This window comes from Patella vulgata, chromosome 9, assembly GCF_932274485.2.
Source record: "Patella vulgata chromosome 9, xgPatVulg1.2, whole genome shotgun sequence".
NCBI lineage: Eukaryota > Metazoa > Mollusca > Gastropoda > Patellidae > Patella > Patella vulgata.
This window is the reverse complement of record NC_065887.2, coordinates 42001924-42027713: the sequence shown is the minus strand read 5'-3', so window position 1 is coordinate 42027713 and position 25790 is coordinate 42001924. Positions and strand designations below refer to the sequence as shown.

Sequence of the window (25790 nt, the reverse complement as noted above, 5' to 3'; positions counted from 1 at the left end):
GGGTCCTCCGGTTTCCTCCCACTGCTAAAGACGCCTACGCGCAAGCGAATTATCGAAATAAAATTGAACCATGTGTTAGTCCCGAAATGATCTAGTTTGGACGTTAAAACCCCTCTCTCTCTCTCTCTCTCTCTCTCTCTCTCTCTCCAACAGCGGATTGATCGGAGAGGTACGTCACACGCAAGTTTAAACACATTGGTAAAAATTCTTATTGTTATATAATAAGCTCACAAATGGATTATGAAATTGACACTCAAGATTGTCTCTATATCCAATTACAGGTGAATAAAGTTTGTCCTTAAGAATGATATCTGAGGGTGATTTAATATTGATAGCATGTAACGATGTTGACGTTTTACCTACAACATCAATCGTTTATTAAATTAAAAATAACAGTTTAGTCCGCAGACGTTCGTAACTATTTATTATGGAAGCCTATTGCTGCCATTTCATAATCGCGACTTGGGTAGATTTGTGTGCGCTTGGGTAAATTGTGCTACTGGTGGTAGTCAGTGAACATGCGTACCAAGGCAAGAAAGTGAGAAGCGAGTTGAGACGTCGATGGCTAGAAAGAAAGCGAGAAGTCGAGGGTGCGAGAATGCAATGATCTTTAAAGGCGAGATAGCGAGAAGTTTAGGGCGAATAAAATCGAGATTATAAAATGGCCGGAATAGGCTTCCTTAATTTAAAGAACAGCTGAACAATGTAAAAAAAATTGTCTGCGATATCACCTCGGTGGAAGTGGACGTTAAATAAATGTATGTCTCGCATTGTAAAACAAAGAAAATTTGGATGCAGACGATTGAGGATGACATAAGATATTATAATTAGATACAATAAAAGGAGGTGATTGGAGAGGATTATTGTCCCTTTGAAAAAATAACCCCTTTGTCAGTGGCGTGTTAGAAATTAAATAAGGAACGAGGAATGACATTAATTGTAAGGATATTAATAATTTAAAATTGACGTCCATCATTGTACCAGAATTCCAACGCTTGTTTAAAAAGACAGCCTTTGATTGAAGTACAATACAAGACAATAACAGACAAAAAGATATTTAATAACGGTCCCATTTACACATTTGAAATTTAGAGTAAGAAATAAAACGGGGTTTAACGTACTACTGTTCTGTCCGGGAAAATTTGTCCGGACAGCGGCGCTACGGCCCACTTTTATATCGAATTTAAACTGGCAAGTGATCTTTTACGTGCACGCCAATGTGTACACGGGGCCTCAGTTTTTGTCAGATACGAACGAAAAGACAGCCGTCTTTGTCAGGCCCTCCGCCCTGCACCACTGACAAGGGGAAACGACACCGGAAAATACCGATGAACTTTTTCGACCAACACCGGGATGGAACCCGCTACCCCCAGGCTAGCGACCCAGCGTCTTACTCACCGTGACTCCATTTAGAGTAAGAAACATGGAGCCAATGGAAAACTTATAGAATGGGTGTGATGACTCTAGATCTGGGTGATAGGGCATTAGAGTTCTATATACGATGTAAGGGCTGAATCGGTATTGTGGAAGATCTACAAGAAGGATGTTGCCAATGGCTAGGGATGAAGCTCATGCCGGAGCTAAATAAACATAAGATTTCTCACACGGACCATCAACCCGTGGATAAAAGATACATTATATACCATGAAATCGTTGCTATCTGTATCCTGTTAGAATCGTTCAGCCATCTTATTGGTTGAAGATATCTGTTGTTAAACGAGTTTTACATTGTTTAGATTTCAATTAAATCGACGGTGATGACGATGCTCTTTTGAAATAGATTCTTTGATATACAATAATTGTATATGAATGGATTTTCCCCAGTCATCTAACCCTGATATCCCGTTCACACGTTCAATTACCTACTAAGAATAGTTTGTTTGTTAACAGCAAACTAAATTCACTCCCCGCGCTTTGAGTGGTCCAACTCATGTTGTTCATAATAAAGACACGAGGAGTAGTAAATGCCTAAATATATATTTGTTCAATTCTATGTGTTTTTATGTATAATATGTGAGTTATTTATACATGTGTGGTTATATGTATGGTTATGTATCTGTATGGGTGTTTATTCATATACATGTAGTTAGGTCTATGTAACTGTGTGGTCATTTGTGGTTATTATGTGGTTATTTGTGTTGTTGTATGTGGGTTTTTTGTGTTGTTGTATGTGGTTATTTGTGCTGATGTGTGTGGTTATTTCTGCTGTTGTGTGTGGTTATTTGTGGTCTTTGTGGTTATTTGTGAGTGTTGTGTGTGGTTATTTACGTTGTTGTATGTGGTTAATTGTGCTGTTGTATGTGGTTATTTGTGTTGTTTTATGTGGTAATTTGTGGCCTTTGTGGTTATATGTGTTTTTTTATGTGATTATTTGTGTTCGGTGGGATTGTGGTTGTGTGTTGTTATGTGTGTTGTTATGTGTGTTTGTGTGTGTCGTTATTTGTGTGTTTATTTCTGATTATGTATCTACATGTGTGTTTATTTATATTTTTGTGTGGTTTCGTGTATTTGGAGTTATATATTTATTTATTTATTTGTTTATTTCAGGATGTGGAGAACTGTGATATGGATAGGTGTGGTGATATGCAACGTTTCATGTGTAATAACACCGTCTTTATATCAAGGTAAACACCACATCTTTTATATTTTAATGCATTAGAAACGTTGGTAATAGCTCACTCGATCAGAGGGGAATTCCCCGTTTGAACACTAAGACCGGGGGGGGGGGGGGGGGCTAATCTAACATCCAAGTAACACTTATCAACAATTAACACTTATTATCAACAATTAACACTTATTATCAACAAGTAACACTTATTATCAACAAGTAACACTCTCAACAAGTAACACTTATTGTCAACAAGTAACACTTATTGTCAACAAGTAACATTTATTGTCAACAAGTAACATTTATTGTCCACAAGTAACACTTATTGGCAACAAGTAACGTTTATTGTCAACAAGTAACACTTATTGGCAACAAGTAACATTTATTGTCAACAACTTGGGAAAAAAAAGGTCACAAGTTTTTTTCATCATTGCCCTCTACTGAAGAAACCATAATATTCAACTGATGACATACTTATTATTTTTCGCGTATATTTAACTTGCAACTGCATTCTATCTTATTTTGTGTGTAATTATAGTGTTCTTTCTATATTTTACTTGTATAATATACTCTTCAAAAAATGTAGGGGATATTGAAATGCAAATACCTATGCAGGTTGTGATATGATAAATAGTCATGGACACTTGTCTTGCTTTGAGAGTATGTTCACAGATAAAGAACTTATCGCCCCAACAGAACCACTGGGCTGTGCATGTGACACGCAATAGCGCCATACACGCGGGAGGGGGGTTCATTGTCAAATTTGACACTTCAAGGAAGGGTTGATGAAAACTGGCGCGTGCTGATTTATCTATCCATGTTTACTTTCATATCGGTTCTTGCATACGATTTACTGTTTAGCGTATCTTTGCTATAATGTGTTAGGTTTAATTTGATCGGGAGACGACGTGTTCGTCGACGTCAACGTCAACCGACATCACTGCAAGAATTGGCCGTGGCATTGCAAGAGGAGTGGGTCAGATTGCCCCAAATCGTGATTGGACGTTTGATTAGAAGCATGCCTCGAAGAATTGCTGAATGTCTGAGGATTGGTGGAGCAATTACTCATTATTAAGATAAAATCAAAATGGTTAATTTTCACTTTTGACGGCGTATCTCTTTACGAATGAAATGGGACCGTCAGATAAGCCGCCTATATGAACTGTTTATGTTCATGTGTAGGCAATTGGCCTGTTATTAACACACACTGGTTACCTCTAATAAAAACAGCAGTGTTTTTCCGCAGGTTTGTATTGCTTCTGAATATCCCCTACTTATTTGAAGAGTATATATATATATGTTTTGTAGTTTAAGAGTGACTTCCCAAACTTCTCACTTTAAAAGGGGGTTGGATGGCCGAATGGTTAGCGCGTGCTCCTTATAATCAGATGCCCGAACTAATGTTATAAATAATTAACCTACTATCCATCGAATACCACTATCTTATTGCACGGAACTGACGGCACGGAAAACTGTCCATTCGTTTTTCGAAACCACCAGACTATTCCAGGGACAACTAACACACTGCATCATTGTTATATTTTCACTTTCACTATGCCTGTTCTCCAATCCCTATTCAGATACAAATCTGAAGAAAAATATTCCTTATAAAAAATAAAAAAATAATAAAAAAAAGAAACGAATTCACAACTTTAAGAATTTTTAGCAGTCGGGTGAGTTCTAGTAAAATATATTCTCATTTCTGGCCCCCATCTCGCAAATATTTCATTCAATTAATCATTTCTGTTTTCCATGTCGCTTATATTTCATTGTACTAATCATTTCTACTCAATAGATACATGTCGTAAATACTACATTTCTACTCAATAGATACATGTCGTAAATACTACATTTCTACTCAATAGATACATGTGAAGATAGCATGTCGTAAATACTACATTTCTACTCAATAGATACATGTGAAGATGGGTGGGTAAAGACATCACTGCGAGGTCCGTGTGTTCTGATTGGTTCCTCATCAACGATGGAAGAAGCCAGAAAATACTGTCACCAAAACCATGCTAAAATTATGTCTAATTTGTACGGCAACCAAGTTTATAAGTTTTTGTATGATAACGGTAGGTATTACGTTGATTGTATTGAGAACTGAGCGTCACGGTGGCTAAGTGGGTAAGATTCTGGCTCGCAAGCCTGCAGGTCGGGTGTTCGATCTCTGCATTGATCGAGAACATTCATCCAGATTTTCCGGCGTGGTTCCTCCTTGTCAGTGGTGCCGGACGGAGAACCTGACAAGGATAGCTGTCTAGTCGTTCGGGTGGTACGAAAAACTGAGGTCCCGTGTACACATTGGCGTGCACGTAAAAGATCCCATGGCAGTTGGAATTCGATGTAAGAGTAGGCCGTAGCGGCGCGATCTGGGCAAAAATTCCCTCATAGCACACTGTATGGCGTATATCCGTCTTCATTAGCCCAGTTCGGAGCAGAATAGTAGGACGTTAAACTCCATTTCATTTTATTTCATATATCGTGAACTAAAGTGATTTTGAATTCACCAGAATTTTCCACGGACAACACAACAGCTCAAGTTTGAGCTAATGAAGTAATTATGATTCGCCGGAAGATGGGAACACGTGATCTTCGGTATGCATCAGTGAGGGTAGATTACAAAGCCACTATTGAGGGTTTTTTGTTGTTTTTTTTTTTGGGGGGGGGGGGTGTCGCCCCCATCCCACGCCTTACCCCCATTGATAATTTCGCTTTCTTTCTACAATCATTCTGACATATTTTTCACTCCAGATCTCACATCTGTAGAAAGGAGGTGAAACGGTGCGACCAGTTTACTGGTGAAACGGTGCGACCAGTATACTGGTGAAACGGTGCGACCAGTATACTGGTGAAACGGTGCGACCAGTATACTGGTGAAACGGTGCGACCAGTATACTGGTGAAACGGTGCGACCAGTATACTGGTGAAACGGTGCGACCAGTATACTGGTGAAACGGTGCGACCAGTATACTGGTGAAACGGTGCGACCAGTATACTGTTTGCCTGTTTCCCAATCGTTATTCAAATAGATATCTGAATCAAATTTTGTTTATATAAAATACTGGTTGAAGTAACAGGATTTGGAAATGCGTGATTTGAATTAAACTACCCCAAAGATAGCAGCCTAAAATTGACACTATTTTGATTAAAATATAAATCCATATTTTGTTTCATTTTTTTTATAATTTCAGTGACCTCCTCCGCATAACATCTGATAGGTTGTAGTGGTAGGTCGCCTCAGAGGTCACTGTAGTGAAGAAAAATAAACCGAATTTTGAACTATAAAGAACAAAATGAAATAGGATCTGTGTTTTAAAGGGACAATAAAACTCTTGCTGGCTTGACAACCCCAGAAAATAAAAAATCGCCTTATTCTAAGTACTAGATGTGTTAGTGTCCTACCTGTTGTGTAAATTATCCATTAAACCCTATTTTACTTGTCCAGAGGGTTCAAAAATATTTTTAAATCCAAGTCACATTTGAAAAGCTTTACGTCAGGCTTTTCAAATCATTTACTTTAATTTTTCCAATTTTTTAAATTAGGTGTGTGAAGATTAAATTTGTATCATCAATTAATTGGAATATTGTAAAATAGTACAATTTGTTGACCAGAATAAAGATTGGGACATATTATTCAGTTACAACAAGAGTGGTATTGAGCCTTTAATCAGATTGGGGGAACAGCTGTTTTGAGTTAAACTATTATTCGAATTAATCTGTGTCTAACCAAATAGATCATATTGTCCCCATATATCATCAAATTGATCATGGTAAAGTTGGATATCGTAATACCTTGACCACTATAACTGTAAACTGATAGACTTGTATTACATATCGCAGTACTCTGATCACTGTTTTTTAATACCGTAGTACCCAATTGTTTGGGTGTAGTAAGAGAGGAGTGTTTGATGAAGACAGAACGGACCACTATATTTGTTTACAGGGATTATTTTATCAGGTGTAAAAAGCGCTTGGAGAGGAGATTTTGATATTTATTTATTTATTTACTAATTTTCCAGGTATAAGAGCCGGTTGGAGCGCAGAGTTTGTTAAAGATGGTAGATTAGTTAAACAAGATATTAAGGAAATGAAAACGTATTTCGCGAATGAGGCCAATGAACGGTAAATACTGTAAAACAATATTGTATACGTCTCGAATAACGTATAAGTGGTATTTGATGTTCTGCAATGATTAGTATACTCTATCCAGTGCAAGACAAACATGTACTTGTGTTTAGAAATATTGTCACTTAACGACCATACTTAATATTTGTCGTTAGGACCAGTTTGATATCTGTTTGTACTTGGCAATGAGTAGCATCAGCAGCCTAATGTTTCAAAGTTATTTCTAAACACGTGCAGGGTTGGTAGTCTAGTGACCTTATCTTCTGTTTTCCAAGGTATTTCTAAACACCTACTTGGTTGGTGGTCTACTGACCTAATCTTGTGTTTCAGATCATACGGTAAGTGGTGCATTTTCCAGCTCAAGTGTTTCGTGACGAGTCTAACCTCGTGCGTTTTCTCTGGGTCATCAGGATTCCTGCCACTTTTAAAGACCCCTAACCGCAAGAAAGATATTGAAATGAAAATAAACCGCATGATGTCCTAGAAATGATTTACTTTGGGTCGAATTGACGTTAATCCCAGCTCCCCCTCTCTCTCTCCCTCTCTCTCTCTCCCTCTCTCTCACACACACACACTGTAAAACATATTTAGGTCTGTGATTTATTGCAACAGCAACTTGTTAGTCCTGAAATTGTGTTGCGTATGGATTGAAAATGTAATTAAACATATTCTTTATTTTCAGTGTAGATATATTAATCAACCGAGACTCGGGATGCACGGAATATAATATATCCTATGTGACTACAACACAAGAGCAGCAGCCGGCTGAAGGCTCGGGTGCCAGTCCTGGCCCGAACGAGCCTAATATTCTCAACATTCCCAAGATTGAATATGAATTGACAGATTGTTCCAAGAAACAGCCATTCGTTTGTTCTCGACAGATTAATACATTTTCAGAAATCCCATTTGAGGAGTCAATAGAGTCACCTGGTGGTTCGGGGACAGACAGTAAGTATAATTTATGCTGGTACAATGTTTGTAAATAATAACTATGTGTTTTACTTGAAGGAATGGTCCCATATTGGTATTCGATGATCGATATGGGTTGGTTACAGATGATTAGACGTGCTCATATATACTCTTCAAAAAAAGTACGGGATATTGAAATTCAAATACCTATGCAGGTTTTGATATGATAAATAGTCATGGACACTTGACATGCTTTGAGAGTATGTTCACAGATGAAGAACTTATCGCCCCAACATAACCACTGAGCTGCATGTGCGACACGCAATAGCGCCATACACGTGGGAGGGGTTCATTGTCAAATTTGACACTTCAAGGAAAGGTTTATGAAAACATGAAAACTGCCGCTTGCTGGTTTATCCTATCCATGTTTGCTTTCCTATCGGTTCTTGCATAATATTTACTGTTTAGCGTATCTTTGTTTTAGTGTGTTACGTTTAATTTGATGGGGAGACGTGTTCGTCGACGTCAACGTCAACCGACAACACTGCAAGTGTTGGCCGTGGCACTGCAAGAGGAGTGGATCAGATTGCCCCAAATCGTGATTTGGCGGTTAATTAGGAGCATGCCACGACGAACTGCTGAATGTCTGAGGATTGATGGAGCAATTACTCATTATTAAGACAAAAAAAGGAAAAACGTTCATTTTCACTTTTGACAGTGTATCTCTTTGCGAGTGAAATGGGACCGTCAGATAAGCCGCCCATATGAACTGTTTATGTTCATGTGTAGGCAATTGGCCTGTTATTAACATACACTGGTTACCTCTAATAAAAACAGCAGTGCATTTCCGCAGTTTTTTTTATTGGTTCTGAATATCGCCTACTTTTTTTAAGAGTATATATTTAGCAACCTAGATAACTAGGTTTCTTTTTATAATTAATGTTTTATACCAAAAATAATAATAACCCTGCTCACGTTGGTTTATCATAATGTAGTGGTGAAAGAGTTTGTTTACGCAAAATAGTTGTTAAAGTTATCTCCCTTGGCTGTACATACGATTACTGTGAAATGTAGGGCCTATAATTATATAAGAGACGAATGATCTCTGAATGTTATGTAAAAGCACTCGTCAAGTTATACCAACATTTGTTTTAGGTTTAGGCTCTATGAGAATTTTGATTGGTAGGTTGAAATGAAGTCGACCAATCACAGTCAGTGTATTAATCAACGCTTTCTAAAAAAAAATCAGTTCTAAAAGCTGATTATCGAGACATGTTGCGATATCACCCAAGGTGGGAGTGGACGTAAAACCCTACGGAGGAACGAAAGACATGTTAGTGGCTACCTTATCAATGTCGGGGGTACGGGCCCGATAACGCTTTGGTCATCCACTTGTCTGAAGGAGTCAAATAGACCGGAAGTTGACGAACTAACATCTCTTGTTCCGCTCTTTAACATAAAATTTGATTCTGTACAATACGTTCATTTCAGTTTCAATTTGTCCCAACGGGTGGTTAGGGACATATACCCATGATTTCTGCTACAAGCTTTTCACCAATGCTACAACTGGACCAAGTGCTGATCAATCGTGTTTAGATGAGGAAGGTGATCTTATGAAAGTTGAAACGGCAGCCGAGTTAAATTGGTCAACCATGATACTGAATAGTCCGATGTATGCTAAAGGTATTTAACCCGTGTTTTATAACAAAGAGAAAATAGCATGAAACGATGTCAAACCGAAACTACTGCAGATAGGCGTGGCCTTCTCATAGAAAAAAACCCCCCAACTTATAAGCATATTGTTCGTCATGGCCAGGGTCCTTTTGCACACGGGCTGAATTCCCTGGAGGAAGCAGGTCTTCTGTATGGAACTTTGGAGATTTTTCGCCCTTCGATGAAAAATAATTTCCAGTTATTTGCTTATACTAGGTAGGGTGTTAGGTTACAAACTACGTCGGTTATTAGATTATAAATATTCTACATGATGTCCGTCCATCGGCCTTAAGCTGGCCATACTTGGATATTTATTCCACCAAGTGTCGCGCATATTTTGGTCTGCAGTTTATTGTCATAATATTCAACGACGAGTGCTATAAAAGGCTTGGCTCTAAGTCGATGCATTATAAATTACAATCTAGATTATATATTTCAATCTAGATTATATATTACAATCTAGATTATATATTACAATCTAGATTATATATTACAATCTAGAATATATATTACAATCTAGATTATATATTACAATCTAGATTATATATTACAATCTAGATTATATCTAGGTTATATATTATAATCTAGATTATATATTACAACCTCATTTCATGATAAGGCTCTAGATTTTTACCAATCAATTACATGTATGTTACCGTTTAAATTGCTACCCAATTGTACAAAACCTGAATCCTGTAAACATTTTGTTTTACAATCCAGGTAAGAAGGGTGATCTAGTGTGGATAAAGACAACAGATGAACAGGGTTGTCGGGCTTTATTGACGACCTCAAACCAAACAATTGACTGGGATTGTGAGAAACAGCTAGGATATATTTGTTCCCGTCCTGTAAATTATCCAAGTAAGTTATAGCAATTCTCTCGTTCTCACTTTTCATGACTTTCCACGGTATTGTCTTTTCTTTTCTTTCTGGTCAAGAATCGAGTAGCGTACTGTTGTAGGGAACGTCAATCGCGAAATTTAACGCTGGTCTGCCTTCATTCAGTGTAGATTGTATGGTTTGTTCTGCTTAATAATTATTCACTACAAATTTAAATTTCTCCTAATCTTTTTTTTTTTAAAAAAATCATGTTAGTTGTGACGGGTATTTCACCCAAGATAGAGTATGTTACTTGAAACACATAATAATATTTTGTCATGGTAAGGCTAGGGGACGGACTGTTTGAATTACATTGTAAAAAAAACTAGTTTTGCAAGTAAATTCAAGACTAAACAGGCTCCCTAAACTACGTAAGATCATTGACTTATTTAAGGCCACCCGAAGCTACTCACAGACTCCTCCTCAGTCCCATCCTCATGTTCCTCCTGATCTAATATTACACTACTGTGTCACTTTGTATTTATGGACTTGTAAATACCATTTATGCTATATTTATGTATTTTAAGGTATTCCAAAGGGTCAACCGAGGCTAAGTAATAACACAATTCAATCAGCTACTCTTACATACATTCGACCTGGTCTAAGGGAGATAAGTGTGCCAGAGGCCGTGCTTCTAGGAATGTCTAACGAAGGACTACTGCGTTTGAGTTGTTCACTGCCCAGTCTGATTAGCCAACTTCAGAAACTGACTTGGGTTAAGGACGGAGCATATTTAGATTCGTTCAGTTCTTCAAACACCGTCGACCTGGGCATATATTATGGTGAGTTTCGTAGGAAGTATTCATATGAGTTCCGGGACGGTGACTCAGTATATGGTGCATTAGGATATTACTGGTGTGAGGCTGTCGACTTGAAGACGAACACAATAAAACAATCGAGTAAAATTCACATCAATATATTAAGTAAGTATTTATATGTTAGAATATTATTAGGCTTGTCATGTGGTGGGCGTAATTTACCCTCACAGACTTGTAATCGATCAATAGACGGTTTTCATTTGTTGTTCTTCTTCTTCTTAGTGTTTAACGTCCGCTTCCACCCAAGGTGATATCGCAGACAAGTTGTCTTAATTTCATTTTTTTTATCTACGCTCACACCAGGGATCGAAATCACAATCGCCAGCTAGAGGTCAACGCGGCACTCAGATGCCAATTACTCAAAATAATTCTGCTGATTTTTTTTTTTTTTTTTTTTTTGTGTAAACTTATCATTTCCTTATTGAAACAGGGGGGTTTGGTTGGCAGCTGTATCATAAAGTCTGTCATTTAGTCAACTGGTGTGGTTTCGATTCCCCGGTTGTACGTGACAAGGAGTAGCGTTGCCTGTCCAACCTCTTGTTTTTTTTCCGGGTCCCCCGGTTTCCTCCGATTGCTATATTTATATCCATTACCAACCAAAAGTAACAAAATATCATTTAAGCCGTTCGATTCCCCGGTTGTACGTGACAAGGAGTAGAGTCGCCTTTCCGCGCAAGCGGATTATTGAAATAAAATTGAACCATGTGTTAGTCCCGAAATGACCTAGTTTGTTTCCAGTGGACGTTATACCCCATATCTCTTCTCTCTCTCCCTGGCGGGTTGGATGGCTGAAGGGTTAGCACGCGCGCGCTGTATCATACGGTCTGTCATTGAGTCAACTGGCGGGGTTTCGATTCCCCGGTTGTATGTGACAAGGAGTAGGGTCGCCTGTCCAACCTCGTGGGTATTCTCTGGGTCCTCCGGTTTCCTCCCACTGTCATAGCCCCCTACGCGCAAGTGAATTATTGAAATAAAATTGAACCATGTGTTAGTCCCGAGTGGACGTAAACCCTCTCTCTCTCTCTCTCTCTCTCTCTCTCTGCTCCCTGTGTTCGTTGTTTATATGCCTGTGTATCTTTTTTGTTTTATGGGTTTGCGCGTGCGTATGAAATCTCTCTCTCTCTCTCCCTTATTTAAACATTCTATAATTTGTAAAGGAATCTAATTGTTTGTTGTGTGTTTTCAGATATTAAAATCTACACTGGCTCGATACAAGTAAATTCTGAATATATTGATAAATCCAGTGCTCTTAGATACAATGTTTTACGAGAGTGGTCCCCCCTGGTCAGAAGCTTCAACATTGGCTTAAACGATATGAATGGAGGTGTGAACACCACAATAAGTCGTTTCAGGTACAGTATAACAAACCGGGAATATAATTATATATTGTACATTTACAGATTTCAGGATTTAAATGAAATTTTGGGATAAATATAAACCGTTCATACCGATATCTGAATTAATTATGGTATAGACTGAGTTTGTATATCGATATCTGAATTAATTATCGTATAGACTGAGTTTGTAATTTAGGCGTCTGACTTAGTCGTGGACGGCACGGTTTACAATCTAGAGCTGTGTCGAAGCGGAAAATATTTAAGACCGCTTCGGATTTGGTTAATTATCAAAAACACAGATCTATACAGAAAGATGTACATCGTAAATACATATCTTATAGATTTATATAACTACCAGGCTAGACCATAGGTAAACTCATTATGTTCCATCCCACCATCTCCCCAAAGCCGTAACAAAAAGCAGGGACTTGAATTTGTACTTTGGTATAATAGGGGGCAATTATTAAAACCTAGAGTCGTAACAACGCGGAAAATATTTAAGTGTCCTTCGGATTTGGCTAAAATCAGATGTCGATCCGGTCACAACTGGAATGGGAAAACGAAAAGTAACATGACCGTACTTCATTTCAAATTATATTTTGTGGTGACTGGGTGATTGTGACTAGATATATTTATATTAACAGATCCGGTGGTCGCTATGTGGACTTTCAAATGTTTTATCATCCAGTTAACAACCCAGATGAACCTAAAGACGAGGATGGTATTTTAAAAGAAGCCAGAGATAGACTTTTACGGCGGATAGCATTGGTTAGAGAGCCACTATTTGTTGAGGGTGAAAAGGCGTTGGTTAAATTTTCCCGAACAGGTATGTATGTGCTGACCCGCCATGTTTTTGGATGTAGGTTTGGGTTATATCAATCTCGGTAGCCATGGTGACACAATGGCTCACTGGTCAGGAGTTCTCGGGTTCACTTCCGCTTTTGATTCAGTACAAATATATAATTTAAATTTGAAGGTTTGCAAACAGAACCTTGTCGTCTATTGTCATTTCACCTATGACAGGCCCGAAGACAAACCTCAAGACTCTGTAAAGCCGGATCGATCTAATGGACTTTGAATTTGCATTTCTCTTTAGAACAATTGCCCTTTACTTTTTCCTGGATTATTTGCATTTCTCTTTAGAACAATTGCCCTTTACTTGTTTCTGGAGTTTAACATCCTACTGTTCTGCTTCGAACTCGGCTAATGAAGCCGGGCATACGCCATACAGTGTTTTGTCCCATCCGAACGACTAGACAACTGTCCTTGTCAGGCCCTCCGTGACCAGGGGGACCCACGCCGGCAAATCTGGATGAACTTTCTCGGCCAATGCAGGGATCGAACACCCGTCTTACCCACCGTGACCCCACGGAACTATCTGTATCGTAGGACATTTTGTTGAATTGTCGTAGAGTCTCCAAGAAAAAAATCAATCTCTCTTTGATCTGAGTCAAAAATAAATAAAAATGAATCTGTCGAGGTAAATGTTTAACGTTAACGTTAAATGTAAAATCTAAAATAATTTTAAAGTTTCATTCACATATCGATCAATCGATATTGTTCAAGATATAAATATATCCTTAAATTCATAATAAGACAACTGTATGGACTTGCTACCTTTTATTTTATTACATGCTACGTTATAAATGTTATACCTCCACTTCTAAAGAATAATATCCCTAAACAATGAAGTTGACTATATTCAACAATTATTGTTAATAATGATACTATGTTTATTGCTTTGTTAGATATTTGTCCCGAGACGACTATAATTAGTAATCATACTGGTGTGGAAGTTGAATACAGAATACCAGAAACAAGTCATGGACAGACATGGGAAACAGATGAAATTTGTGTTGTCGGTAAGTAACAGTTGATAACTTGAAACTCATTCTGTATTATACAATCTGGAGAGGGGATTAAAATACAGGTATAACAAGCTACGATAGTAAATTATGGACCATGAATCCTGCCTGATGCCATCGCCGCCATCTTGTAAATGTAACGTCATGACACAAAATCAAGTTTCTTGTCAATCGTACTTCAATTGCCGGAGCCTTAATCTTCAGTCTAAGAGCGCCGCCTCAATGATAAAGAACAATAACAAGTTAGTTCTTGGTCCAAAACATTGTAAGTAATTCAGAGAAACAGTGTAGTGTATGTCATGTATCACAAAAAGGAATAGGTTAGCGTTTCCCGAGATTCTGTCCGGATTATTGCCCTTATTGTTAAAATTGCTTAACGTTCTATCTTATGACGTTCATTGGCAAACTATATTGCCATTCAAGAAACGACCATCGTCTTGCTTGGAAATATCTTTTTTTTTTCCATTTTAAGTGAAGCTTGCGTCAACACAGGTCCGGGGTTGTACAGCGGAGAGGACGTTTACGGCTGACACTGGATCCGTTCACTTGATTTGATATTTTTGGGCAATATCTTTGTAGTTTGTCTTGTACGCAGGTTTATCTTGACGTTTTTGTTTTGTATGTAATGCATTTTTCCTGCATTTACTATTATGAGAAATGGTAATCTTTCCATGAAAGGTGTTGATGAGCTTGGAGTTTTGGACAGTATAGGTTTATATTTTCAGATGGTGCTCCTATAGGCGAAATAAAATGTTTAGGTCAAAGAAAATATGGCTCCCGCTGGAGTAAGATGGCCTTTAATGAAAATTGTAATTTTCAAGAATCATTTATATCAGAGGTTACTACCAATCTGTCGGCGATAGCCCAGGTAAAGTATCATATTTGTTTGTACTTAGATTGAGAAAAGAAAGTTTTATGTCTCGTCCTTCTATAATATATCCCGGTTGGTGCTGACGTACCATAAAACAACATTTCATTCTATAATAAAGTACGTTATTATAAAATTGAGTATGTGCAGGAAATGGTATGCGTTCTTGCATAATTCGACCCCACAATTACCGGACAGTTATCACTATATAATAGAATAACAATAGAGAATGGAAAGGGAATATGTTGAAACTTTCAGTCAAATTACTTCATTCTGAGAGAAGTTATCACCATTTGAAGAACAGTGCAATCGATTATCCAGTTTTTCATTAAAATATTTATTGCCAATCGTAGATTAGACAGTTGATCATGTCCAATTAATGATTTATTTGAGGCCCACCCACAATGAGATTATATTTCTTAACGCTGAGTCTACCCGCAATAACATGTTATAAATATAGATCTATTATAGTAAGACATTTCTCACTTACACATCATTTTCATTCAAGTCGCTTACATAGCTTAAACATTTCTAGTTGGTATTCTCTAGAACAGTCGCTACCACTCCACTGGTGTACACTATTGTACCTTGTGATACGTTCTAGAACAGTCGCTACCACTCCACACCTGGTGTACATTGTTGTACGTTCTCTAGAACAGTCTCTACCACTCCACACCTGGTGCACACTTTTGTACCTTGTCGTACGTTCTAGAACAGTCTCTACCATTCCATATCTGGTGCACATTGTTGTACCTTGTTATACGTTCTAGTACACTCGCTACCACTCCACACCTGATGCACACTGACACATATGGTTGTACGTTCTAGAACACTCGCTACCACTTGGTACCTGATGCACACTCGCTACCACTTGTCACCAGATATTACTAACCATACATGTCCGTGTGGTTGTACGTTCCGGAACGGCTGGTACCACTTCACATCTGATACTACTTATTATGCATGGTCGCTTGTTATTCTTTCTAGACCACTTGATACCACTTCACGACTATTTAGAATACACGATGCCACCTCTCACTTATGGATTATACAATAGTAGTATTTTACAAATTTCAGAGTAATTTCACAGATAATGTGGAGAAAAATCTTGTAAAAGTCCAAGTTTTTACCTCTGTGCCGGAGGAATTAACGCCACTGGATGTGGTCTACACTACAGCCATATTAGATGGTATTTCTAAAACAGATAATATTACACAACAGGTGAGTTCATATCAAACATTATATATTAATATTACACAACAGGTGAGTTCATATCACATATTTTATATTAATATTACACAACAGGTGAGTTCATATCACATCTTTTATATTAATATTACACAACAGGTGAGTTCATATCACATATTTTATATTAATATTACACAACAGGTGAGTTCATATCACATCTTTTATATTAATATTACACAACAGGTGAGTTCATATCACACATTTTATATTAATATTACACAACAGGTGAGTTCATATCACACATTTTATATTAATATTACACAACAGGTGAGTTCATATCACACATTACATAGAGAATCTCCTATTAAAAAATATCAACTAAAGTTTTTTTTTATCGTGTAGGAGATATTATTTATCGCACAATGCTTTCTTACCTGCACAAATAAATAAATATAATTCTTTGCTATAGATTTCACTTTTACTGAACCTGATTACATTAAGGCATACATCATTTTGTGTCAGCAATTCAACCATTGCAAAGTCCTTTATATTGACCAAGTGTTTCCATAGAGTGAATTAAATAAAAAAAATATTTCCTTTTTAATAAAAAAAGAAGTTACTTTTAGTAAAATATGAAGTTACTTTTAATAAAAAATGAATTGTACTTTGAAAATAAACAAAAAGTAGTTTCTTTTTAATTGGCCAAGGAGATATCGCAGTAGATTATGAAATTTATCAACAAGCTATACCTACGGGAGATTGCGTTATTGGGTGATAAATACCAATATTACAAAACGGGTGTGTCCATATCCCACATTATATACTAATATTATACAACGAGTGGGTCGATATCACACATTATATATTACCTGCTTTCAATGAAAATACACAATGGCTATATATTGTCTTTCCTTATTTAGAATTGAAAATTACCACGTCATATTTACTTGCTTGAAGATTAAATTTTTTATTCTAACAATTAAAACGAATGTATGTTGTCCCCTTTTTGTTTTCATTGTGTGTATATGGGTAGGTGTAGATGGGCAATATTATCTCAGTATAATTTAAACATAATACGTTGAAGTATATAATATCATTCATTTATTTTACACAATATATTTGTCTGTGCTGACCATTGTGATATTAGCCAAGTTAATACGGATCATCATCCATCTTCTGATCGTAATATTCCCATCTTCTGATCGTAATATTCCCATCTGATGTTAAACGCCCTTTTCTTAGACTTCAAAACTATTTATTTTCTCTGTGGACAGAGTGTATAAGAAATACTTGTATATGTTCTGCAAGGTATGTAAAAACTAAAGCTATTTAAAGGTGTTTTCGTTGTTTCACAAAAGAGTGGACAAATATCATTATTAGATGTAGCGTTAAAACAGATTTTACTGTATATTTAATATTCTTTTCTTTCAGGACGCCATTAATTTCATCAACATTATCAACAATATACAAAGTTCTAAAGAAGAAGTTTTAACAGAAGCAAATGAGAAAGTCAACATTTCAAACAAGTAAATGAAAAAGAGAATATATATTCAATAGAAATAACATGAAATGGGGTTTAACGTCCTACTGTTCGTTGTATATTGAACAGACAAACGATTATGAACAATGATGCTTCTAAGAGCCGCGCTGGTTAAGTGAGTATGGCCTTGGATAGCCATGTTGCCGAACTAGGTGTTGGCTGAGACATCTCCACAAGATTATCCGGGGTGACCCCCCCCCCCCCCCACACACACCTTTGTAGTTGTTCGGATGGGACGAAACCCTAGTCACGTGTACACGTTGACGTGAACGTAAAAAACCCTTAACAAATGGAATTCAAAATAATAGTAGACCGTAGCGAAGCTCCCGGGGCAAAATTCCCCTTGATCCACACTGCATTTGGGTATTCCCATCTTCATCAGCCCGGATAAAGCTGAAAACATAAATCACGTTTCATTTTTTTTCTGTTATTATTAGCCTGTGTCGCCCTCGAAGATGGGTGTGTTTACTCTTTTTGAGACACCAGATTTGTTTAGACTGGATAACCTGCTCTAATACGTCAGACTCGCTCCTACGTCACTCCTTTTCTGACTTTCATATTTAAATCAGAATAGCGCAGTGACGTAGGAACCAGTCTGGCGTCATTTAGAGCAGGTTATCCAGTCTACAGATTTGTCATGGGAACTCCAGTTACTTAATATGGTACTTTCCATTTTACTAAATGTTACTCAGTTGTTATCATGATTAAAGATTTATTATTTAGAATAATAAACGTAACAATCGGTATTATTTTAAAATTAAACGGCTTAATGTTTGAGTTCAGAAATCCTCTACAATGACCAGATTTTATTCTTTCGATGAGGGAAGAAGCCGCCCACTGGTTTACTGGTACTTAAAGAAATGGTGACTAGTATAACCAGATAGTAATTATGAAATGAAATGAAATGGGGTTTAACGTCCTACTGTTCTGCTCCTAACCTGGGCTAATGAAAAACAGGCATACGCCATACAGTGTGCTATGAGGGAAATTTTGCCCGGGCAGCGGCGCTATGGTCTACTCTTATATTGATTTCCAACTGCCAAGGGATCTTTTACGTGCACGCCAATGTGTACACGGGACCTCGGTTTTTTGTCCCATCCGAACGACTAGACAGCTGTCCTTGTCAGGCCCTCCATCCTGCATCACTGACAAGGGGAAACCACGCCGGAAAATCTGGATGAACTTTCTCGGCCAATGCAGGGATCGAACACCCGACCTCCAGGCTAGCGAGCCAGCGTCTTACCCACTTAGCCACGTGATCCCCAGATAGTAATTATGGTTGACTGCTTGTATGTATCTACTAGGTTTCCCTACCGACTGATCAAAATAGTCGACTCTCTATTAAAATCGTAGTTAACCTGGATAACCGGTCAAACAGGTTATTATAGACTGGACAATAGGAAAACCATATTAATCAGTCTCATTCGTTGAATGACAGTCGCTCGCGCCTGGTTAATCCAGTCTACATCAGAAGTTCGGTTAACATTTCATCAAGGCGCCGCATTACAAATCGCGCTTGAGAGCATAAAGAACACACCGGCGTGTACTGGTTTTAAAATTAGCACGTGCGCGCTGTATCATAAAGCCTGTCATTGAGTCAACTGGCGTGGTTTCGAATCCCCAGTTGTACGTGACAAGGAGTAGGGTCGCCTGTCCAACCTCTTGTGTTTTTTCCGGGTCCACCGGTTTTCTCCCATTGCTAAAGACCCCTAGCGCAAGCGAATTATGGAAATAAAATTGAACCATATGTTAGTCCCGAAATGACCTAGTTTGTGTCGAGTGGACGTTAAACCCCATTTCTCTCTCTCTCGCCCTTTAGATAGTGTATGTGTAGAAATACTAATAATTGTGGTTCTCTTGTATTTCAGACTGATTGCTAGCTTAGATGAACTCGAACTGAGAATTCCAACAAATAACGACGATGGACGTTTTAGATTAGTAACCAATAAAACTGTAGTAGAAATTTGGAATCTGGCCAAACTCAAGAGAAACCCTATAATTGGTCTGTCGGTAAATGGTGACGATTCTGATCCGGTTGAGATATTTGAAAACAATGCCCTATCGTCGCTGTACGAAGAAATTGAACTCATTTACAAAACAACGGATGTTGGGATTCTGTTAAATAAGCAGTTTGTTAGAAGAACAATAGACGGTAAGGTAACTCTAAATATTGTTTAAACCATACATATTGTTGTGGATGTTGTTGACCATCCTCGGGATATTGCGGACAATCTCTGTTTTTGATTGAGACCGGAAGTACTTCATAGGTTATTTCGATTTATCAAACTGGAGGCCATGTTGTCGAGTCTCGATCATTTAGTAATATTTTTTGTCTATTGAGACCTGTATCGATTGATTAGTTTTATCCACAGTGCCATTTTATTATTGTTTTAATATTCCAGAGAAGAATACAACTGATATACGACTATCTATGCATATATTAAGTACCAATAATTTGTTTATCAATGATAAAAATGATACAGTTAATAGTAAAGTTATATCAGCTACTTTAACTATAGATAGAAAAACTGTTGTAAATTTAAATGGTTCTTTCGTCACCACAGTTTTCTTTCCACAAAATGTAAGTTGTATTTTATTATTATTAAAATTATAAACTTTTTTTATATAGCGCACGCTTTCACACAACGGTGTGTTTTTGGTGCGCTGTACACTATATATTACAACAACAAAAAAAGAATATAAATATAAAAAAAGAATATAAATATAAAAGAAAATTCTATAAAATTAAACATACATTAAAGAATCTATAATAAAGAAACTCTATAAAGTTGTTTAAATAGAAACATACAACTCAGATCTATAATAATTAAAATAACTCTATTAGTAAGTGCAGGGGGACTGCACCACACAAAATTTACACAAAAACAAATACACGGACAGGACATCATACTCAGGAAAACACAAACATACAGACAATTCCAAAAAGTGAATGGATCCGGGGGCTAGCCGTAAGCGTCCACTGCGCTGTACAGTCCCGGGTCTGTAGTGACACAGACTTCACTTAAATTTGAAAACAATTAGGAATACAACTTAAAGAACCCATTGTGTAATGCCAGCATGAGTCATGATCTGCTATATGCTACAAGAAATACGAATGTAAGCATATGTAGTAAAATCCAACTATAGGCCTACAAGTAACCACATCGGTGAAATGTAGAAAAAAAGTAGTCTAAACTCTTAAATTCAATAAAGAAAGTTGTATAAATAGAAGAAGTAAAAATAATATATTGGTTCATGTCTGCTTGTGATCATTTGTCCCGAGGTTACCACAAGCTTCAGAGGCTCATCCTATTAAAACAAGAGTACAACACATAGTTTCTTGTTATCATTTGTTTTAGAAACAAACAAGTATACACCAAACGATTTATTATAATCACCGCTACGAACTGTAATATTGTAGTCTATACACGATGTTGTTTTTTTATTCCAGGTTTTACAAGCTAAATATAGAGAGAAATACAGTCGTTGTGTATTTTGGGATTTTAATTTGAATAATTCTCGAGGTGGTTGGTCGAGTGAAGGTTGTCGTTATGCGAATACAACAGAAGGACGAGACGTCTGTGTTTGTGATCATTTAACAAACTTTGCTGTTCTTTTGGTAAGAACTTTAAACTGTGTGTTTTATTGTATATTTTGTTACCTGGAAAACGTAAATTAAACACCCAGACCAATGCCCGGTAAAACTGTTGATACAGGGTATGCTTCGAAAAGAGCAATGGGTAGGAAAGATAGAAAACTATTCCGCGATTCGCTGAATTAAGGTTTGGTATGACTTCACAATTCAAAGATGGCGATGATGACGTCATTGTCGATTTTTGGCCAATAGTACACTCGGACTTACTTTTAAAGGTCGTTTTAATTTATTGTACAATCTATAGCTATAGATTAAACTCTCACTATCCCTGAAATATATTTTACATAATATTATTGGACTTTCTTTCAGGATTATTATGGTCAAGATTATTTGGTACCACATAGTCATCAGCTGGCTCTAACTATTATTACCTATGTTGGATTAATTCTTTCTATTATTGGATTAGGATTAACAGTTTTAACGTTCCTCTTCTTTAAGTATGTTTATTTTAATCTTCTCTGTATCGAATTGGAAATACATACTGCAAATTGCTGTTAAATATCTCACATTCAATCATTTCTTTTACATCGCACTTAGGTAAAATTCTGTTACTAACTTTAAAAATACTTAATAATTAAGGACTACAATATATTCAAGATCTACCCACTCCATGCGAATCCAGTAGGAGCTTGCGATCGCAGAACAAGTCATTATTAGTGATTCCTGCTGTCACACACCGACAGACGAAAACGATCTTTACACTTTGCGGCATATATTCTCAGTAATACTCTGCTCAAAGAATCAATCTAATTGACGATGATTAACAATAAAAGTACCCCATAAACTTTAAAGCTCAAAAGGAACTTTATTTGAAATATTGTTTGCTCTATACAAATTCTAGTTGACTCATTTGTTGATTTACATATTTTACACTGACACAGTGATGTTCTATAATAATTGGTCCCGATATCCATTTAAATAAATAAACTAAAGTATTCTATAATTAAACAACCCCAGACGAAACAGTTGGTCTCGGGGAGGATTTATTCAACAAAACCGGTGTTGTAATCCCGACTAATTGTTGGTGAAGTTGGGAAGGTGTTATTACCTAGTCGTCAATTGGTACAAGGTTTGAAAGTATCATATTCTTTCTTTTTTTCCAGAAAACTACGGGAAGGGCGACCACAACAAATTATGTTTAATTTAGCATTAGCCATGTTGTTTTCATGGATCGTGTTTTTGGCGGGAATTAAACAGACTGGTGATCACGTGGGTTGTATTGTTGTTGCTGTCTTGTTACATTATTTCATCATGGCGTCCTTCGTGTGGATGTTAATGGAAGGCATATTACAATATTTTCTGTTTGTGAAAGTCTTAGGAACCTATGTCAGAAATTTTATGCTTAAGGCGACAATTCCAGCCTGGGGTAAGAAAATATTATCAATCAACTAGGTATCTTTAGTGACAAAAATTGAATATGAAATTTAACAACCTTTCATAAAGTGTCATACCTTATCATGTACCATGGTCAAATACAATTTGTGTACCGATCTCCCAAAACAAAACCGACAAGGCAAATCTGCGGACAAGACAAACCAGATAGTTTCAGTAGTCCAAAACATTATAAATAATTTGCGAAGCCATCTAAAGATACCTTCAACTATAATAATAAAAATGTATTTATATATGACAGGTTTACCAGTTATACCAGTTGCTATCATGTTAGCCATTGATGTAGAGCTGTATAACGGTGGTGAAACATAGTAAGTATTTATATTGATGTAGGGTGATGATAATATAATACAGCTAGGTGTGTTTCGCAACTATAAGAATGATCATAAGATGTATATTTAACGATCCACATCAATGCTTCCACAAAGTGAGTTTCCGTTGTTTGCACACAAATACCACATGTTAGGTTGATGATACGTTTAATCTAATTTGGTTTGTAAATGTCCCACTTTTCTGCACAAACTAAGCCAATGAAGACTGGCATACGCCATGAAGTGTACTATTAGGGGCATTTTTGAATTTCAATTGCCACTAGTTATTTTGCGTGCACGCAAATGTGTACACGGGACGTCTGATTTTAGTCTCAACCGAACGACTCATTGTTGGTTTGTAAAACAACTTGTGTCTTGATGTAATATATGTAAATTACCTCCCCTTATATTCCAGTTGTTGGATGGGACTACAAGGAATGTATTATGGTTTTGCTCTACCTCTTGGTTTGATTATATTAGCTAATATTATCATCTATATCTTGGTCACGCGCAGTATCTGTAGCAGAAAAAATCTCAACACGACAGGCCTCCAACACTCAGTTACTAACATCAGAGCCTCGTTCTGCTGTTTTATTATTTTAGGTGAGTTAAAATTTTGCAATATATTTATGTATACACACATGGCAGAAGCAAAAACAATCAAAATGTTATATCTCCTGACATTGTTGGGCATGGTTTCTATTGCGCTAAAATGAGATTTTAACAGGGCCTAGTGTTGAATAATCTGTTCACTTCACCTGACATTGTCGAGCAACATTTAGTTTTAAAATATTTATTCTGTCTTGTCCTAATCCATAAAACATGTGGTACTATAACCGCTAGGTTCTTTAATAATTAATATGTCTGGAATTATTCTTCAATAATTACTGGAACTTTTGTCTTACATATGAGAATAATTCAATAATACAATGTACACTTCCAGCACAGTGCATGACCGACGTAGCTGCTACTAAGTCGGACGACCTAATGACTCGTACCTATTGATGTACATTAGCGTTTTTATATTCTAACTATAAATAGATAAGCTCAAGTGTTGACATCAAAACATATACTATACAGGATTATCCCTAGAGATATTAACATAAATAAACAATAATGGATTAAATACTTAACTAATTAGCTACTACCCTGACTGATATTAACCATGAGAAATTAAATACTATCTAAAGCTGATTGGTCATAGTGTTACAGCCCTCATATGTTTTACTATTGTCCATCTGTAAAGCTAAAGCAACATAGGGCTGGTGCTCTTGGTGGTATTAATGATCTTTATAGTACCCTGGGTAAATAAATTGTCTCACAAACTTAGAATGCTTAAGTGAAGATGCATTTAACCAGATCCGCCGATTTTTAAAGGGCGTTGGTATATGTGCCGGGGGAGTTTCTGCATTGAGACTACTTCCATTGGACCACAAAGTCAACGATGGGCTTAACGTCTGCCTTCATCGAGATTGATAATGCAGATGAGTATCTACATTCATATCTATCTTTAATATTTTAGGATTAACCTGGATTTTCGGATTTCTGGCAATATCAGATGCTCGTCTGGTGTTTCAGTATATATTCACAGTACTCAACTCTCTACAGGGTTTCCTCATATTTATCTTATTTACTGCCAGAGATAAGAAAGTCAGAGATTACTGGAAACAACTTTTCTGCTGCTGCAAAACCAGGAAAACAACATCAAAAGTTTCAAAGACCACCAGTTCTAGTAATTCATATAAGGATGATTTCAATTTTACTGATATCAGAAAAAAGACCTCAATTACCAATAGCGATATTTAACAGATTAAAATATTATAAAATCAAATCCACTAAGATTAGTCAAACGATTCAAGTGAAATATTATTAAATCCATGAATTCACTTAGATATATACTTTTAATCCATGATTTCAATGTAATTATCACACCGATCCACGAATTCAATAAAAAAATATGATAACAATCTATGGGTTCAATATAATTATCACACGATCCATGAATTCAGTATTTTATGCATCAACACAATTCATGAATTCAGTATATGTATAATTTATCAACACAATTCATGAATTCAGTATAGGTATAATTTATCAACACAATTCATGAATTCACTAAATGCATCCTCAAAATCGTAGATCAAAACAATCAATATGTTTGTCATCACAATCCATGAGTATTGATGACATTGTAAATACAAGAAATTTATAAAATCCATGAGTATTGTAGAAACCTGAAAATAACATGGTTAATTATTTCGATACAGACTTAAAAATGTAAATTTATGTCACTGTTATTGAACTTGATCTATGTATATATAATTTACCTCCATTTTTATTTTGTTTTTCTTGTGTTTTTGTAAATAAAATGTATTATTTTATATTTGTGTATTATGAATACATTGTGTTTATAAATCCCTCAGTCCACAACCAGTACCACCCTTCCCTTCTCCATTCATCATGTTTTATTCAGTGCATGTTTAATATGCCATGAGATCCCAGTAAATTTGGACTCTGAGCCCAAGCACTCCCCGTGTCCTCCTTGTGCCCCCAACCCCAGCCCCAACACCCCTCGT

General features: G+C 36.7%; 1 protein-coding gene across 1 annotated transcript in view; it reads left to right on the top strand.

Annotated features, from left to right (window-relative positions):
* Nucleotides 1–25528, top strand: part of LOC126832194 (uncharacterized) — a 41983-nt gene extending 16455 nt beyond the window's left edge. Inside the window, exons 2-22 of the mRNA XM_050562905.2 lie at nt 2548–2624; nt 4522–4686; nt 6634–6736; nt 7422–7687; nt 9140–9331; nt 10082–10222; nt 10768–11163; nt 12245–12410; nt 13040–13221; nt 14144–14257; nt 14986–15128; nt 16206–16349; nt 17748–17842; nt 19725–20008; nt 20259–20437; nt 21308–21475; nt 21821–21948; nt 22615–22877; nt 23145–23214; nt 23630–23817; nt 24737–25528. Coding sequence (XP_050418862.1) covers nt 2548–2624; nt 4522–4686; nt 6634–6736; nt 7422–7687; nt 9140–9331; nt 10082–10222; nt 10768–11163; nt 12245–12410; nt 13040–13221; nt 14144–14257; nt 14986–15128; nt 16206–16349; nt 17748–17842; nt 19725–20008; nt 20259–20437; nt 21308–21475; nt 21821–21948; nt 22615–22877; nt 23145–23214; nt 23630–23817; nt 24737–25020 — 3748 coding nt within the window. The 3' untranslated portion in view covers nt 25021–25528. The remainder of the gene's footprint in view (nt 1–2547; nt 2625–4521; nt 4687–6633; nt 6737–7421; nt 7688–9139; nt 9332–10081; nt 10223–10767; nt 11164–12244; nt 12411–13039; nt 13222–14143; nt 14258–14985; nt 15129–16205; nt 16350–17747; nt 17843–19724; nt 20009–20258; nt 20438–21307; nt 21476–21820; nt 21949–22614; nt 22878–23144; nt 23215–23629; nt 23818–24736) is intronic.
* The last annotated feature ends 262 nt before the right edge of the window (nt 25529–25790 follow it).